General features: G+C 42.0%; 1 protein-coding gene across 1 annotated transcript in view; it reads right to left on the bottom strand.

Annotated features, from left to right (window-relative positions):
* Window positions 1–2268: 2268 nt before the first annotated feature.
* Window positions 2269–17488, bottom strand: part of vat1l (vesicle amine transport 1-like) — a 78249-nt gene continuing 63029 nt past the window's right edge. The window contains exons 10-11 of the mRNA XM_069899450.1: window positions 8197–8280; window positions 2269–3089 (exon numbers count right to left, since the gene is read on the bottom strand). Of these exons, the coding sequence (XP_069755551.1) occupies window positions 2991–3089; window positions 8197–8280 (183 nt within the window). The 3' untranslated portion in view covers window positions 2269–2990. The remainder of the gene's footprint in view (window positions 3090–8196; window positions 8281–17488) is intronic.

Here is a 17488-nt window from a genome sequence, read left to right as displayed (position 1 = left end):
GCTTTAAGGAGTTTGTGCATTCACCCCGTGTCTGCGTGGGTTTCCTCCGGGTGGTCGGATTTCCTCCCACCATTCAAAACGTACCGGGATAGAAGGTCAATTGGGCAGTACGACTTCATGGGCTGAAAGGGCCTGTTACAACGTTGTATGTCTACATTTTTTTTAAATTAAAAAAAAAAGAATTGGATAAATGTCTTGCTGAATGCTTGATGAGTAGAGACAACAGATCAATCATTTACTTGCAGTGCTGCATTTGAGTTCCATTATTGAAGGTCACAGACACAAATTGACATCAGAGGGAGGCCTGCAGCAAGAGGAACATTAAAATTGGCAGGCCATTCACTCACACAGCTTTGCAATGTTCTGAATAAGAAAATAATCTGTGTCATCTTGGTTAAGACTTCCTTTAAAACAACCCATTCAAATCTTGCCACAGGTACTTGAATTCTTGTAAGGAACCAATCTGGAGACATAAAGCTATTGTCAGTATTGATAAGCATGATAAAATGTGAATGTGATGTTGAAAGAATCCAATTATCTAGCAGTCTTGCAGGAAAGAAAACCAAGCCGAAATGTAGCTCCAGATTCCCTGAAGCATTGGAATTGTTTATCCTACTGAGATGTGGTGTAAAAAAAACCCATTGTTTTTAGTGCTATCCAAGCAAGTCAAACTATACACAGTACAACATGCAATGCAAGAATAAAACAAAAAATACAGGGTTTAGTGTTGCAATAAAAGTGCAGGGTGTCATGTTAAAGGGGAAAGAACAGTTAATCAGTGCAAGCCATGATCTGATGAGGGGTCTATCAAGTGGTCCAATAAGCCACTTAGTTGTGGCAAACATCTGTGACAAATATCGGCAGAAGGGCATTCGACAGTGCTCCAGTCAGTCAGATAGACCAACACTGCTTTCACAATGAGTCCTGCTCCCAAAAATAGACAAAACATTTATTTATAGCCAAATGTCCCAAGGGATGGATCACATAATTTGACAGTGAGACACAAGGTTTGATGACGTAAGACTTGGGAAGGTTTGAAGCAACATCTTACACACGGAGAGGCAGGGAGATTCAGGGAGGGAATTCCATAACTTGGCAATGATAATGGAGTCATGGATGCATACGAGATGTTCATCCACCCAAAGGTCTCAAAGACAGACAATGGGGTTGAAGAAAGCTTGAGAAACAAAAATATGGCAAATGTTAACATAGTGGTTAGCATAACACCATTAAAGAACCAGCGACCTGGGTTCCAATCCATAACTGACTGTAAGGAGTTTGTACATTCTCCCTGTGTCTGCGTGGCTTTTCTCTGGTTGGTTCACTTCCCTCCCACTGTTCAACATGTAAAAGATTTGATAGGTGAATTTGGGGTGCACAGCCTCGAGGGCTGGAAGGGTCTGTTAGCATGCAACCTCTACATTTAAATTTAAAAATGGAAAATGCCTGTCAGTCAGACCAAAGCTGAGAGAGAGAAGTGGAGGATGAGTGTCAGTTTGCAGACCATTTGTTGGGAATGAAATAACCAAGTTTTAAGATGCAAAGAAACTGGAGGTGCAGTGATAATTGGGGGAAGGGGGGTGGGGGTTGACAGGGAGATGATAGGAGAGGTAAGGGAACAAAAGCCTGTTTAGGGCAGTTGTTTATACGCAATGTACAGTCATTATTTGAACATACTGGAGGAAAAGTTTGAAAAAAATCTGAAATTAAAATACTGACTGGCTGACATCAATGAATTCAATGTTGAGGTTTGAATGCTGTATTGAGCCAAGCCTGAAGGTGAAGTGCTATTGCACAGTCATGCAGCACGGAAAACGTCTTTTGGCCCCCCGGAATCTACGCCCATCCACACTGATGCCCCATGGATCCTGCACATTGTTCGGAGGTGGAAGCAAAGAGTACCCACAGAAATGCATTGGGCATCCTTGGAGTGGAGGAGATGACATCATGAGCAGTGAAATTGATGGGAGTTCAACGACTATCATTTCTTCCTCCTGAATAGAGCTCTCAGGCCTTGAAGTTCGGGGTAGAGCACAGAAGGGAAGTATTGATGTGTGGTGTTCTGTACCCGAGTAAATGATTTCAAAATATCTATTTATTTATTTTGCATTACATGTCAGGTGACGATTATGTGCTGCACATTTTCTGTGCATGCGTGTCCAGAGAAACGCTGTTTCATTCAATCAGACGGTAATGAACTTGAATTTGTTAATTTCCCAGTCATTCAAAGTCCACTTTGAGGAAAATTAAGCAGCCACTCGACTAACGTTCAATTGCTAATTATTCTTTTTTATTTTTTTGGGGGTAATTTTTTTTATGTAAACAATGTTTGTTAGGCACAAGATAACAAAAGCACTAACGCAACAAATGCAACAGGTGAACTAACTGGGATCTCCAGTCCCATCATTCAGGCTCTGGAGCTGATAAATAGGTCAACACTGTTCTCCTTTCCTCAGCGGAGCAAGTTTAGAAGCAGTTCCCGTCACTTGTACCAGTAAAAGATGTACGTCCGGAATACTTAACGCTGATATACTGAACAATCGGTGGCCAGTGTTTATCAGAATAAATAGAAGCACCAACAGAATCATATACAAGAAAATGAGAGAGAGAAAAGAAAAAAAAAATATTCAAATGAAATAAAGGGACAAAATTAAGACTGGAATAAATTCACAAAGAAAGGACAATTCCCACTTTAAAACAAGGAGAAACATGACACAATGGATTTCTTGTTCAACAGATCCTAACACAGAATGTTGGTCATTAATACTGCACTGGAAAGCATATGGCACTTCAGTTTGTTCAGATCGTTATGATTCAAACCACTTGGAGCTTGGTTGATAGCAGACAAACACAAATAAGCAAAGTACAACAGCATTTGTTCACTTGCGCATCAGGAACACCTCCTCGAAATCATTCCTCCCTCTGGCGACAAACTGAGAAGGAGTTGACCGTGCCAGGGTTTATTTTGCCCTTCCTCCTCGTCCCACTGGCTACTGGATGAAGGGCATGCGCTCCTTGTTGCCATTGTCTCCCTCGTGATCTTCCTCTTCCTCACCCGCCTCGCTGGTCTCCGTGCTGTCACTTGCCATCTGGAAGCAAGGGGAAGGGGTTGGATCCGAGCACAGTGGAGTACCGGGGAGCCACAAGGTCAATACCCTACCCTGGTGAGAAGTTGAGACTGTTTGCCCTTCCATGGTGAACCAGAAGCACCATGCTGACGGCTTGCTGAGAGGGTCTTTCTCCTTGAGGGGGAACCCAGAACTTGGGGTGGAACGCAACTTCAGGAAAATGACAAATTTAAAGAAAAATAAGGATCTTTGGAACCCTCTACCCAGGAGTATTGCAAAAGTCATTAGATCCTTTTAAGGCTGAGAGACACTCGGGTGGAATAAAAATAGTGAATGATGGGGTCCAACCAAGACCTGAAACTGCAGCTCAGTTTCTCTTTCCGCAGATGCTCCCTGACCTGCTGAGTGTTTTCAGAATTTTTATTTTTGTTTCAGATTTCCGACATCTGCACCATTTTTTTGGTTCTCAGAGACGAAAGGGGAGTTAATGCTGATATACTGAACAATCGGTGGCCAGTGTCTATCAGAATAAATAGAAGCACCAACAGAATCATACACCAGAAATTGAGAAAGAGAAAAGAAAAAAAATCAAATGAAATATGGGGATAAGGGGAGGGGAGCAAGAAGGGAAATGGAGTTAAAACTCAGATGACTTCAGTTCCTACCCCAGTGAGTGAACCGGGGTATAGGAGCTGAATGCTTCACATTTACAAAGGCAAATGACACAATTCTAAAATTTAAAATCTGTAATTCTGGTCAAAAGATTAAAGTGAGACATGAGGGAATTCAACATTTTATGCAGTAAGTGGTTAGCATCTGAAGTGGGGGCTGCTAAAGGATAAGGGAGGCAACATGTCCCTGGAGGTGGAAGAGGTTGGGGAGGACCTGAATCAATACTTTGTGCCAGTATTCACAAGAGAAAAGGACCTTGATCACGGTGAGGTCAAAACCGAACAGGCCTGTGCACTTGACAATGTGGAGATTAAGGAAGTGGAAGTGTTGGATCTTCTTTAAAAACATCAGTCCTGGGAATCATCAACCTGTGAACCTTACATCAGAGGATTCTTAAGGCTAGAACCTATGAGCATTTGGAGAAGTGCAGTCTATTCACCTCCACCTCCTTCAACTAGGTCCCCTGCTCTTGACGTATGGGCAAGACTGAATGAAGACGACACGAGGAGGTGACTTTCCTCACTACTGTGCTCTGTCTGTCATGGTCATCAAGTTGGAAGCCTCCCTAACCCATACTGACCTGTCTGTCCTCAGCCTCTTCCATTGCCAGGCTGAGGCCAAAAGGTACATCATCTCATGTTACAGCTACGAGGTCCATAACTCAATGGCATGAATATCGAATTCTCCAATTTCTGTTCTTTTCTCTCTCCAATTTCTGTTCTTTTCTCTCTCCTAATTCACCCAGAACCTCTCACATGCAATGCACAAACATGCTGGAAAAACTCAGCAGGGGATCAAACACAGCAACAGATATTTGGGCAAATTAGCAAATCTGAGTTGAAGAGGGTGCTTTAAGTGGTCTCGATGAAATACACACTGGGGCAGGAGCTCGAGAGCTCAGTGCCCTGGCATCAGAGTCTTGGCCACCAATGGCGCCCAGTTGAAATTCAGGGAGATGCAGAGGGCAAAACTGGAGAAGCACAGAAGATTTTGGAGAGTGGAAGAGAGTGACAATGTTTGGTGAGGTTTCGTCTGTGGCAGAATGTGCAAATGTGGCTGGGAAATTAAAAACCACCGCATTGCCCAAGTGGGAAAGGGAGTAGTTCAGGACAGGAAGGGTGGGTACTGTTGTCCTGGCCTGAGTTAGGGAGATCTAAAAATCTGTCAAATTTCTGCCTCCCGGCATCATCACTCTTGAAACATGCTTGCTATCTCTAGATATTCGGGATCCAGTGGAATTGAGGATATGGGGAGCAAGCAGGCTTGTGGCAGAGAATTAACGCAGATCCTGTTGAATGATGAAGCAGGTTCAAGAAGCCTGATCCACCTGCTTTTGTAGTGATGGCAAGTGACCTCAAATAAGAGGTGGAATGTGGTGAGTTAGCAAGGAAGTTGTTAGATTAGTCACCAGATAATCCTTTGGATGCTTAGAAGTTTTGACCCTTTTTTAATAAGCCAAAAAAAACACATCTCACCAAGATCTCAATCTTTTTAATGCACCATCAGTCAAAATTCTTGACAGCTGAGCCTGGATTTTGTGGTGGAACATTTTGGAAACTCTCACTGAATCAGGTAGCAACTAAGGAGGGAGGAAACTAGAGAATGACTAGGTTTAGACCGACTGGTCGGTCTGGAAACGTTGGACAAATTTCCATGCAGTGACTCTAAATAAAAGCAGCAAGTAAAAACAACAGCTAAATAGGAGTACAGGAGCTTCAAAATCAGGAGTGGCAGGCTGGGAAATAGCTTCAGCCTGCAGGCTATGATTGATGAACTGAGCACATCATCCCAAATATTTATTTCAAATTATTTATTTATGTGATTGTTATGCACTGTGTATTATGGGTATATGTGTGTGCACCATGGTCTGGATAAACACTGTTTTGTCAGGTTGTACTGTATATTTACAGGCAGATGATAATATCCACCACAATGGGAGAACCAGGAGACTGGATATTTGAGAGAACAGGAGTGGGGAATGGCACTGATGAGATCACTTTATTGGGAACTGATGGTTCAAATAACCTTCTGTAAAGAAGCAAGTAAATAATTAGTGCTGTACCTGTTCTCCTTGCTCCTAAAGCCTTTGTTCTTAATTATACTTTAAAATTCAAATCTATCGCTGGCCTGGAATGATAATCATTTGATCTAATTGGTGACATCAAGTAAATAACAAACTGTGCGCATGCTGATGGCATCATTAGTCATGCAACATGCAACGGGGAGAGGATTTCAGTACTATGAGGAAGAGCCTGGGCCAATCTCCTGATGGCCCAGATATCACCTGGGAACGTGCACAAGCACAGCACAGCATGCCCAAAGTTGCATGTTATCCATAAAGATCAGTGCCATTAGATTGTCTCTCATCCACTATGCTGGATTAAATCATTACCTTGCTGTAAAGAGCCTCCTTCATCTCTACACCTCAAACCCCCTCCAGTCCTACCTCTCCTTTGGAATATCTGCTTTTTCTTTCACCACCTTCACCTTCCAATGTCCCCAGCTCTGGCATTCCCTCTTCACTCTTCTTCTCAACCAATTTGCTTTATGCTCAGTGGATAAAGCTCAACCTTTCACGAAACATTGGGCCATCCATTGGTTTTGGTGAGACAAGAACTAGAAGTCATGCATTAAGGGTGAAAGGTGAAAAGTTTAAAGGGAGCATTAGGAGGAACTTCTTCACGCAGACGATGGTGGAACAAGCTGCCAGGTGAAGAGGTGAATGTAGAGTCGATTTGACATTTAAGAAAAATTTGGAGAGGTACATGGATGGGAGGGGTATGGAGGGTTATGGTTTGGGCACAGATTAATGGATGAGGTAGAATAATAATTCAACACAGACTAGATGGGCCAAAGGCCCTTTTTCTGTGCTGTGGTGCTCTATGGTTCGATGGCCATCCATCCCAACATCTCCTCCTGCATCTCAATGACAGATTTTGTCTGATCACACTCATCTACAGTTCCTTTGAATGTTTTAAAAGGTTCCGAAGTATTTTTGATATATAAGTAAGCCTTGTTTAGAGGGAGGCATTTGATTATTGGGGGAGCAGGGTTTATTTTTCCTTCCTTTTTATTTTTTTTCTTTCCTTTTGAGATACTTTGTTAAAGGAGTTTGATTGGGAGGAATACATACAATTTACTTGATGCAAGATTTAAGTATTAGTTGAGAAGTACAAATTATCTGTCTTTTATATTTCAAACTATGTATTGGATTAACATAGGCTTTTTTTAAAATTAAACTCAATAAAGATATTTTGAAAAGAAAGGAAAAAAAAGGTGTTAAAAGTGCATATAAAAACACAAGTTAGTAGAATAGATTGATTTCCAGCCAGGTGAATCTCTCTTAAAAGCATCTTTTCAATTTATTGTGCTATAAATTTCTATCAGTGCCCAGCAGGTGAGTACCACAGATGCCGGTTCTTGTTCTAATAACCCATCAAGCTGCACTCAAGGCAACAGAATTGTTTTATTGTTAATTCACTCAATTACAGCCAGGCAGTTTTCTAAACACAGGGTCTCCAGGCACTCCGGTGACCAGCCTGAGCTGCTGTGGCAAGCCACATTGTTGCAGCATTTTCTTTCCCAAGCTCTTTAGGCCCCATTGGGCCTGAACTGTTACCAGAATAAAGAATGCCTCAAGGCCACGTTTCTGATGATGCAGATGGCAGGTACTGGAGAGTGGGGATGGCAGTAGAGGATTTCAAGGAGATAGTAAAAGAGGGACGAATGAGCACAAGGACAGCAAGCAGATTTATGGGCGGATAAGTATGAGGATGCCACATTCTAAATGGCGGAACGTTGAATTCATCGGAAGTCCAAGAACTCAGACCTTTGGTGGCTGAGGGGAAGGGTATATATGTATATGGATCATAGAGTTTACAGTACAGAAACAATCCCTTCACCCCATCTGACCCTTTTGCCCATCTACACTGATCCCATTTGCCTGCAATAAGACTTTGTCCTTCCCTGCCTTGCCTGTCTAAATGACTCTAAATCAATATCATCTGACTGCACCACCTCCAGATCTCAACCACTCCATGTGGAAAAACAAAGTACCTCTCAGATCCCCTTTAAAAATCCTTCCTTTCACCTTAAAACAATGTCCTCTTGTTTTCAATACCCCAAAATTGGGGACTATGTACCCTGTCTAATGCCTCTAATATACTTCCCTCAGGTCACTTCCTCAGGATACAGATGCAAAAATCTCAAGCAAACACAATCGCCCATCTCAATTCTTCCTTGAAAATGGTGAAAGAGTTTGGGAGAATTACATTCCACACAAATTTGGATATTTTTATGATCTAATAAGCTTTGAATATGGGAGTCATTTTTCTCAATATAATAGAATTGATCAACTCCATCCACAGTTAAGTGGCGACATGGTTACCGATTTTCCAACTGCCTATCACAATGTTGTCCTTTTAACTCAACGTGTTCTGAGTCCAGTATCACTCACCAGCGGAGTTGGAGTCTTCTCAACATCCAGGATAAGTTTTCCAATGTTTCCTCGGTCATGGATTCTCTGCATCGCTTCCTTCACCTGTGTACGGTGGTGAGATTGGTGAGTTAGCAAGAGAATCCAACATTACCAACTTCAAATGACCCATTCATTACGGTACCGCAGAGCAGCAGGAGACGAATCCTGCTCACCTCCAGGTAACTGATCCTTAACTACTGGGGAGTTGTTGAATCTGAAGCAACAAACCATCTGCTGCTGGAACACTCAGAAGGTCGAACCATATCCAGCAGGAGAAGAGTAGTCAATGTTTTGGGTCAGTTATAAGATTCGAATGGAGATTCTGAACCAAAACATGAACAATTCATTTTCTTCCACTGGTACTGACCCGCTGAGTTCCTCCAGGAGATGGTTTTTGCTGTTCATACTTAATTACCTAAAAAAGTCATTTTCATTAATATAATGGAATTGATTCATTCCATCAATATTTGTGCTGACATGGTAACTGATTTTCCACTTAATGGGTGCACTTGCTTTTCATATCCGCTATTGAAATGAACTAGTTCCTAACAGCTTGTAAGAACTTGCATTCATAGGGAGCATTTGATTTCAGTCTGTACTGCAGAGATGCCATCAAGAGAGGGAGATGGTAAACCAAGACTCACCTTCAGGTGGATGTACGTCATCCAAGTTGTTACTTCGAAGAGAAGTGTCCTGGATGATACTTATCCTTCAGTCAATCTGACCAATTCGGGAAGCACTGCATATTTTTAAGGACCACAGCGTGGAGACCCTCCGTCACCAGACATTGTAGAGCTGAGACCCGAGGGGAAGTCCCTCGAACAACGGGGGGGGGGGGGGGTAATGACAACGGGCCAGAGTGGTGGCAATGGTGTAAATAGTGAGCATATGTAACAATGAACAATGAAGGGAATGTATGGACATGACACTAAGGGTGCAAAGAGACTTTGAACAGTTTCCATTTTTGTAAATAATTTATTGTGAATAACCATACAACCATTTACAGTACAGAAACAGGCCAGTTTGGCCCTACTAGTCCGTGCCAAACATCATCTCCCACCTAGTCACACTGACCCACATTTGACCCATAACCCTCCACACCTCTCCCGTCCATATACTTATCTTTGAATATCAACATCGATCTTGCTTCTACCACCACTGCCAGAAATTCATTCAATATCCCCACCACACTCTGTGTGAAGAAAATCCCCCTTATGTTTCCCTTAAACCTTTCCCCTTTTACTCTCAATCCATGCCCTCTTGTTTGAATCTCCGCACTCTCAGTGGAAAGCCTATCCTCATTGACTCTATCCATCCTCTTAATAATTTTGAATACCTCTATCAAATCACCCCTCAACCTTCTACACTCCAGAGAATAAAGTCCCACCCTGTAACTCAAACCCTGAAACCCTGGCAACATTCTCGTACACCTCCTCTGGATTCTCTCTATACTGTTTATATCCTTCCTGTGACCAAAACTGCACACAATATTCCAAATTTGGCCTCACCAATGCCTTATACAATTTCAACATAACATCCCAACTCCTGTGCTCTATACTCTGATTTATGAAAGCCAACATACTAAATGCCTTCTTCACCACCCTATCCACACATGATTCCACCTTCAGAGAATTATGCACCATGACTTCTAAATCCCTTTGTTCCACTGCACTCCTCAACTGTCTACCATTTAACGTGTATGTCCTGTTTTGATTAATCCTACCAAAATGTAGCATCTCACATTTATCAGCATTAAACTCCATCTGCCATCATTCAGCCCATTTTTCTAACTGGCCTATATCACCCTGTAAGCTTTGATAATCTTCCTCGCTGTCCACAACACCGTATCATTAGTCAAGATGGTGCATGAGGAGGCTGAGCAGGACACGCATACCGGCTCCCACCTTGACATCATTTTGCAGTAGTGCAGCTGAGAGGGTCCTGTCTGGCTGTATTATTGTGTGGGTCGGTAGCTGAAAAGCATTGGACTGGAAGTCAATACAGAAGATCATCAAAACAGTCAAGAAGATCACTGGGGTCTTGCCTTCCTCTATCAACGACATTCAGTGGGAGCATTGCTTAGATTGAGGACCCTTTCCATCCATCACACAGTATCTTTGACCCATGACTCTCAGGCAGGAGGAACAGGAACATCAACATTGGGACTGACAGGTTGGGAAATAGCTCCTCCCCACAGGCTGTGAGATTAATGAACAGAATTCTTTAATTGATTAAGTAATTTTAAAATATTTATATATATTTATTTATTTACAATTTTATATTTATTTAAAATTATATATTTGTGTATATGTAGTGTGTATTGTGTGTGCACTGTGGTCCAGAGAAATGCTGTTTTGTCTGGTTATTTACGTATAGCCAGATGATAATAAACTTTAATTTAACATCTGGTCATTACACTGTATTATACTTTTGTTGGAAGTAGATTTGCCAAGTTATCTGCCAAGCTTTTTATATGAGCAGTGACTGCAGTTTCAAAGGTACCTCACTGGCTCGACAGACTTTCAGGAGGTGCTTTGGCTTTAGGTTCGGCGAAAGGAGCCCAACTTGTGCCTCAATTTTTAACTCTAGTTTCCCCAAAGTGCTCAACAGACCAAAAGCATCTTCATTATTTGTGAGGAAGAAGGTTGATTACATTTTGCAAAAAATAAACATGATCTTGGATTTCCTTTTTGGAATTTTAGACGTTAAATGATAACACAGGAAAACAGTGCTGAAGTAAAATGCCAGCCATGATCTTATTGAATGGTAGACCAGGTTCAGAGGGCCAAATGGCATCCTATTTCTGTTTCCTCTGTTTTTAGAAAACTTCACAGGTTTTAAGGGTTCCAGGAAACGTTTAGCAGCTGATACCGAGTCTGGGGAAAATGTCAGTCAAGCCTCTAGTGCCCCATGAGACGTCCCGTTTAAACCTGGATGTTACTGCCTAAAGAAATATCTTGGTGCCTGCCACATTGACCACCGCCAGTGGGCTGATATCGCCTCAAACCGTGCATCTTGGCGCCTCACAGTTTGGCGGGCAGCAACCTCCTTTGAAGAAGACCGCAGAGCCCACCTCACTGACAAAAGACAAAGGAGGAAAAACCCAACACCCAACCCCAACCAACCAATTTTCCCTTGCAACTGCTGCCTGTCCCGCATCGTGCCTGCCTGTCCCGCATCGGACTTGTCAGTCACAAACGAGCCTGCAGCTGACGTGGACATTTACCCCCTCCATAAATCTTCGTCCGCGAAGCCAAGCCAAAGAAACAGGAGCAGGGGAAGAAAAAAACTTCTGGTGCTGAATTCTGATCCTTATCAACGATCACACAGTTCTTTATAAACCCATTATAAATCTAAATCTTTCTGTCCAAATCATTGAAATTTATTTTTCATTCAATATTGAGAACAGGAGAAGAATTTCCTTTTTCTTCTTGCCAAAACTCAGCTGTAACAACAGCAAGCAAGCAATAATATGTGTGCTTCTTTGTCAAAGGAACCCGGTACAGGCAGACTTTGTGAAGAGCTCTTCAAAAACTGGCAGAATCCCACAGACTACTCGTCCTAACTTCTGAAGGACAGTGTTGGCTATTTAACATCGTTGTAATTGCTAATTTTGCTTGAAAGAGACAGCAGAGAACGAGAGTTTAATTGGATCAGAGGCCAATCCACAGGACCGTAAAAATGAAAGAGGATTACTGGGGTATCCTCCCCCTCCATTGACATGATCTATTGGGATTGTGTCTGAAGAGGGCTCACAAAATTGTTCAGGACCCCTACACAGCATCTTCCCGCTACCCCCACTGTATAAAGGATACAGAAGTATCAGAACCATATATATGTCCTGCATGTAATGTAAATCCCCTGTAAATATGCTTCTTTGTCTACATATGGGTTTGTGTGTTTTTACCCCGAGGAATGAAGAATGCCTATTTGTCCAGTTGTACTTTACAATTGCATGATAAAATAATAAAGGAAGTTAATTTTTTATTCCAGCCATTTAAACCTGAGTCACCAAATTTCACCCATATTAACGTACAACTCTAAGCAGACTCATTGCCATAGGATAGATATCAGTGGACCATTGATCTGGAGGGGTTTGTAAGAAGATGAATGCACATTTAAAATTCAAGTTAGTAAATAAATCTGGAATTAAAGATTTGAGTCTGTAATGAGGACCGTGAAACTGGGAACTTTCATAAAAACACAAAAGGGTGGGGGGAACTCAGCAGATCATGCAATATTGGAGGGAAGTAAAGATATAACCAATGTTTCAAGCCTGATCCCTTCATCAAGTTATCTAGATCAAAAAAATATCCTCCTCTTTGATATAGTTTGGCCTATACCTGGCAGCAGACTCCGAGGGCTAATTCATATTTGTCCCTTCAGTTATTGATGGACAATAAATGCACAACCACATCCTACGATTGAAAAAACAGAATGCAATCCAGCTCTTTGGTTGAGCTGCCTAATTAATCCTAAAACTCTGATTATATTTTTCTCCTTACAACTATATAAAAGAAAATCACGTGCGTATTAAATAGCCACCGCACTATCATTTTAGAAATGCTAATATGTTTTGCTTTTATCCAGGATCGCCAGGACCGGACACCTGCCGCTGTTCAGAATCTTCCGCATTTCAGAATTATTTTGATTTCCATCCCTTTAAGCCCGCCCGAGTTGCGCTGCCGTCTCTCTCCCCCCCTCACCCGCCTGAATTGCACTGCCGTCTTACTCTGTTCCCCACCCCCCCCCCCCCCCCCACAAACCACCTACCCACCCCTCTCCACTGTACCAGGGCCAGGAGAACAGCTCCCTTCTCAGTTCCCCTGCGCTGACACTGGCACAGCGTTTTCAGCTGTGTGTGGATAATGGGTAGCGATGACAGCCATTGATCTGCCACCGGGCCGGCTGAAAGCATCACGATGCTGAATGGGCGTCAATATAGGCAATTTGGAGGCGCATATAGAGGAATGCGACGGGATACCCTATGGTGCTCTGGTACTGATGGAGATTGTGGAGGAGATGTTCTTACCAATCTTCACTGATTGTGGTTTGGAGGGGAGTTAACTCCCAGGTCTTGGAGTTTGATGATCAGTTTTGAGGAGATGATGGTGTTAACTGTCGATAGACCATCCTGATGTATGCTGTTCCAAAGACTGGATATGCTGCATGCAGCAGGTGAATCATAGAAGAACACAGCACAACACAGGCCCTTCAGCCCACTGTGTTGAAAGCTCTGAGTCTTACTGTATCATGTGGTGCCAGTGGCCCTAAGCTTCTTGCTGACTTGTCATAGTTGGCTTTTTTTCTCCATTGTAGGTGCTTTTGTTTCTGCTCGACAACTACAACAGCTCTGTTCTTGTTGGGGTCTCCATAGTAGGGAAGTGTGGTGCGTAGTCTACATCCCAAAGCTCAGCATGTGACGTGCCATGTTCAAGTGGTGAAGCTCTATAACTCAATAGAGCTAGATAGGGATTTGAGCCACTGTCTTGTGTTTGCTTGAGCAACATTATGTGAACTCCTTTCTCTGCTTTACTGTTTGACTGTGGATGCAGAGGTCTTGAAGTCACATGTCAAAAGAATTTAGAATTCTCTACAGTTATAGCATGTTTCATTGTCACTGTAAACAATTTGAGGAATTCCACATCTTGCAAAGATCTATTTCATATATTTGATCACACAAGTAGCAGCACAATATCTGGATTGTTCGATAGATAATCAATAACCAGCAAGTAATTATTTCTATCCATGTGGAACCATCCTGTCAATGTCAGTGTTTATCCCTGGCCAATAAACAGCAGTTCTGGCCCTTCTCTTGCCTTTTTCCATTCCAAGGTGCCCCTTGTGCACCCTTTCCAGCATCTCTTATTGCAGTGATTGAGGAATGATAATTCTGCTCTGTCTGAGTAGAAGCCCATTGACAATACTCAGCTCAGTTCTGATGTTGTAGTACAGCTGATATTCACCTTGAGGCCATCCTTCATTCAGATTCTTGATGCCCTTCTGTAGAACTGTGTCTTTTTCTGCTTAGCTGCGATCTGCTTGGATTTCATGTCAGATACGGGAAGAGATTCAGTGATCAGGTTCACATGGAGATTCACATTTGTCTCTGTTGAACTCTCATTGTGTGCTTCACTCTGCGTCCTTGCCCCGGATAATGCATCAGCTAATATAATAAGTTTCCCTGGTGTGTACACCCTCTACACTAGACTTAGGTTTTCACATGGTTTGTCACCAAGCAGTGATTCATGTCTATCTGGGACTATCTGAACTTGAGGTTGTGCTCTTTAACTTTCACCTTGAGTTTACATGAATCTTTTGTCCATTGTATGCTCGGTCCATTGTATGCTTTTAGCTGTACAAGATTTGCATGGATGTATGGCTTTATCTTCATTGCCTTGATGTCATGCTCACTGATCAAACTAACCTTTGTTGCTGTGTCCAGCTTGAAAGGAATATTTGTTCCATTGGTATGCAATGATACAGTCCATTTATCCTGCTCAGCTCTATTCATGCTTTTCCGTTCAGTGTCTGTTGCCTTATAGCCTTTCTGCACGATCATGCCAAGAAAGAGTGCATCACTGAGAGAAGTTTCTTCTCTAGTGTGTATAATGTGCACGCTTTCACTTCCGTTTCGGTTCCCTTCAGAAATCATTGCTTTGCATAGTGATTCTGCCCTTTGCACTTATTATAGACTTTTCCATAGGCTGGGCAATGTTTTGGTGCATGTTGAGTGCCATATCCTTTACAAATGAATGTCTCTCCACTTTTATTTTGTTTCCTATATCTTATTCTTAGTTTATGTGTGCATCCAGACACTGTGGCTATAACTACGCCTTCATTTTCACTGGCTTTTGCACTATCACCAAACCTTTTTGCCTTCTACAGAGCTAATTCACAGGCGTGGCATATCTTCACAGATCCAGCTAGGCTTAGCTCTGACTCTCACAGCAACCTCTCTCTCAATTTATCAGTAATCACAAACACAATTTGATCACAGATCATTGAATCTTGCAGCGGTCCGAAATTGAATGTTCTTGTTTTTAATTTCAAGTCCGTTAAAAAAGTATCAAAGCTCTCTCCCTGCAGCTGTGTGCACAAGCAAAACATGTACCTCTCAAACATTTAATTTTTCTTTGGTGAACGGTGTTCATCAAACATTTTGATAAGCTTGTCGAACTTGTCCTGGTTAGCTGCCTCTGCAAAAACAAATAGGTTGAAAACCTCCAGTGCTTGAGGTCATACCGCATTAAGTAGCAATGCGATCTTCTGTGCATCAGGTTTGTTATCGAGTCCATTGGCTTGCAGGTACAGCATAAATCGTTGTTTCAATCTCCACTCGTGGTTGATATTTCCAGTCCAATTTACAGCATCAGGACATTTAATACTCTCCATGTTTTCTGCTGCTATCAACTGATTTTCACTCTGCACACGCCTGTTGTTTCTTCCACTCCTGATACCAAGTGATTTTTTTTCTGCTGCTATCGACTGATTTTCACTCTGCACATGCCTGTTGTTTCTTCCACTCCTGATACCAAGTGATTTTTTTTTCTGCTGCTATCAACTGATTTTCACTCTGCACATGCCTGTTGTTTCTTCCACTCCTGATACCATGTGATTTTTAAAATTGTAATAAAGAACCTTGGATTAATTTATAATAACTATACTTGATTAGCTAAAGCACTCATGACCTCATGGAGGCACCCATTTTGAATCTATTTCTAGCTGCAACAACTCACCTCCGACTCCCTCTAGAGGTCAGGATTATCACGAGCTCTCTATCATTACAAATAGGTTTTATAGGTTGATAGACTGAAGGTCTGGGTCAACAGCCGTGTTGCTGACATTCGTTTCAACTATTTTATTGATCTTCTTTATTTTTACTTTATACCCAACCTTTGTTTCAGTCACAAATGTCATGTCCCTATACTTTAGTCTAGGTCACCTATTCTCAAAGGAGGTCCGAGGGCCCCTCTTGGCGCACAGCACATTTAAGTAAAACCCTCGTTTTCTATGCACCTCAAGTAACATAAATATTTTCTGGGGGGTTTTTTTTGTGTAGTTGGTGGAACGAAGTACAGAAGAAACCAAAACTTGACTGTTTCATAGGGAAGGGGGCCAATAAACTTTGTGCAGAGTCCTAGTGGGGCCATAGCCAAAAATAATGCTGATCTAGATCATTAATATTTATCAATCCTGGTACGCCAATTTAAGCAATTCTGTGGTATCTGCTGTTATAATTATTGTGTTTTAACTTCAACCAGGGTGTCTGCAGACTTTCATGTTTTATATAGTATTAGCTGAACACAGCAGAGTCCCATCTCTTGGAAATTATTATTAGAAATCTTTGATATTGACAGATGTGTTTGCTGATCATGAGCTATTTCACATTTAAGTGACACGGTGTAATTAGAGAGCAGGGTGACTGGCAGGATACCAATAAATTAAGCTGGGATAACCTTTAATGAATTCGTTAGTTATGGGATTGTAAACTGTATTCAATTATCTCAACATAAGATAAATGTGTGGTAAGTTGACTTGGTTCTCCCTGTTTGAAACATCTCACAAAGCAGACAAAGGAATCCATGATCATAAATGACTAACCAGCAAGTAATTCTTTCCATCCATCTGGAACAGATCAGTGCCAACTTTCTTCCATGGTTCTGCTGGTAAGTCATTTATGATCATGGGTTCCTTTGTCTGCTTTGCATGTTGTTTCAACAGCTCTCACAGCTTGAAACCATCCTGTCAATGTCAGCAAGAAGCTTAAGGCCAGTGGCACAACATGACAATGAGATTCAGAGATTCCAACACAGGACAAGAAGGCCAGTGTTCATGAGGAAGTAAATCCAAGATCCTACACTGTCAGAACAGAGGATGGTCAAATACTGAGGAGGAATTGAAAGAGCCTGTTGAAAACGCAAGAGACACTGCAGGAACAGAAAAACGCAGAGGATCCAGCCTGCCCAGAAACAGAGGAAACACCACCATTGCTAGGGAGTAGTGGACTAGCAGAACCGACAGAAGTCATTGTACCTGTGTTAAGAAGATCCACACGTGTTATCAAAGCACCTGACACACTGAATCTCTAAAATAAAATGAACAGCACACTTAAAAAGTTTGTGCTGCCGATATTTGTGTTCATGTTTGTGTTCAACTTTAAATTGAAATGAATCCTGTATTAGTGTGTCATGTTGTTAGATTAAACATCTCAAAGAAAGGGGATGTAATTATAAAGTGCTAGTGAACCTCCTGACCACTAAAGGGAGTT

The sequence above is a fragment of the Narcine bancroftii genome, chromosome 10 (genome assembly GCF_036971445.1).
Source record: "Narcine bancroftii isolate sNarBan1 chromosome 10, sNarBan1.hap1, whole genome shotgun sequence".
In the NCBI taxonomy this organism is placed as follows: Eukaryota; Metazoa; Chordata; class Chondrichthyes; order Torpediniformes; family Narcinidae; genus Narcine; species Narcine bancroftii.
Note: the sequence above shows the minus strand (reverse complement) of the source record. Positions and strands in the feature narration are given on the sequence as shown.